This window comes from Malurus melanocephalus, unplaced genomic scaffold (assembly GCF_030028575.1).
Source record: "Malurus melanocephalus ecotype Western Australia unplaced genomic scaffold, MMel_1.1 scaffold_1674, whole genome shotgun sequence".
In the NCBI taxonomy this organism is placed as follows: Eukaryota; Metazoa; Chordata; class Aves; order Passeriformes; family Maluridae; genus Malurus; species Malurus melanocephalus.
Genome location: NW_026624906.1, coordinates 13441 through 15249, shown reverse-complemented (window position 1 = coordinate 15249; position 1809 = coordinate 13441). Strand labels below are relative to the sequence as shown.

Below are 1809 nucleotides of genomic sequence, written 5' to 3'. Positions count from 1 at the left end.
AGATCATGGGAATATTCTGTATTTTAAGTGCAAAGTTGGGAGTTTGGAATGAGATGGTCAGGGTGGCCCAAGTCCACCAAATCATGGGAATATTCCATGTTTTGAGGATTATCCCACCGAGATAATCCTCACCGGGAATGTCCTTCCTTGCAGGATCCATCCAGATGGATCTCAACAGGATGCCCAAGCCTGCCAAGACGGCGGAGAAGTGTTCCCTGGATCTCCTGGATGATTCCCTGTCCTCCGGCCGCTTCGTGTCCCTCTTCGAGCAGAAAACCGTCAAAGGCTGGTGGCCCTGCATGGCTGAGCAGGACCAGAAGAAGATCCTGGCGGTAAAGAACATTTCCATGTTTTCCATTGGATTTTTCACTCCGAATTTCCATCCCTGGAAGTGTCTGAGGGCAAGCTGGATAAGGATTGGAGCCACCTGGGATAGTGGGATGTGGTGAGAATGGATGGGATTTAAGATTCCTTCCCATCCCAAACCAKTCCAGAATTCCCTTAAATCTTTGAGGAGATCCAAGCCGGGAGGCCACGGCCAGGGCAAGAAATTCCATTTCAATGGATCCAGCTGGACCCTCTGTGGTTGGCCGGAAATTTTCCAGAACCATGTGGAGGAACGATCGGTTTTGTGGGATTTTCACTGTAATTTTTGGAATGTGCGACCAAATTTGGCTCCGTATCCCGACTATTCCCAATGATCTCGTGTCTCAAGCACCGTGAAAAAATTCCAGCTGTCCCAGGGATGGATTTAAAGGTGTTTGGGCGCTGGTTCCAGGTTTTGTTGGCTGCTTCATCCCGGTGAGGGAATCCAGGCAGGGAATTTGGTCATTCAACCAAAAAATCCCTGAGTTTATTCCAGGGAAATCAGGGATTGGGGAGTCAGGAAAGATGAGTGGTGATGAGGTTGGACTTGATCCCAGAGGGTTTTCCAGCCTCAGTGATCCTGGGAATCTGTGCTTGCCCTCCAAAATTTGGGTGTCAGTGACATTTGAGATCTCCTGGAGTATTTCCAGTTCCAGGTGAGGGATTTCTGGAATTCTGGGAGCGTCGATGTCATTGTCGGGATTGATTTGATTGTGCTCAAATCACATTTTCTCTCCCCAATCCCTGTTTTCCATCCCACCCTCATTCCTCAATCCCTGTTTTCCATCCCACACTCATTCCTCACCTATTCCTTTTTTTTTTAATTTTTTTTTTATTTTTTTGGGATAATATATCAATTTTTGTTTAACCCATCCAGGGCAAACTGGAGATGACTTTGGAAATCGTGGCGGAGCAGGAGCACGAGGAGCGTCCAGCTGGGATGGGCCGGGATGAGCCCAACATGAACCCCAGGCTGGAGGATCCCAAGTAAGAACATCCCAAATGGAATAGGGACCACAAGGGCACAGAGTTGTCGAGGAGAAAATGGGAATTCTGGGTTCCCAGTTGGGCTGAACTGGGTTTGCACTGGTGCTGGATCCTCTCTGAACTGGTGGAGGAGGGGAGATGGTTCAGGGGAACTGGGAGGGTCGGATGGAGGTTCCAACCAACCCAGTGGGATTGGGAAACTGGTCTGGATCACAGATCCAGTGGGATTTGGGGGCTGGTCTGGATCAGGAGTCCAGTGGGATTTGGGGGCTGGTCTGGACCACCAAGGAGGACATTGGTGGGACATTCCCAGAGGGATGGAAGAGCTGAGCCAGTCCTGTGGGATTAAAAGGTTGGTCTGGATCATGAATCTGTTGGGATTTGGAGTCTGATCTGGACCACCAATCCAGTGGGATTTAGTGGCTGGTCTGGACTACCAGTCCGGTGGGATTTGGA

At 49.8% G+C, this 1809-nt stretch overlaps 1 protein-coding gene across 1 annotated transcript; it reads left to right on the top strand.

Annotated features, from left to right (window-relative positions):
- Positions 1-56: 56 nt before the first annotated feature.
- Positions 57-1353, top strand: LOC130587240 (dysferlin-like; the record flags this gene model as incomplete). The annotated part of the gene is made up of 2 exons (XM_057388210.1): positions 57-332; positions 1244-1353. Coding segments are annotated over exons 1-2 (305 nt in total), but the record flags the coding sequence as incomplete, so codon positions are not given.
- Between the last annotated feature and the right edge of the window lie 456 nt (positions 1354-1809).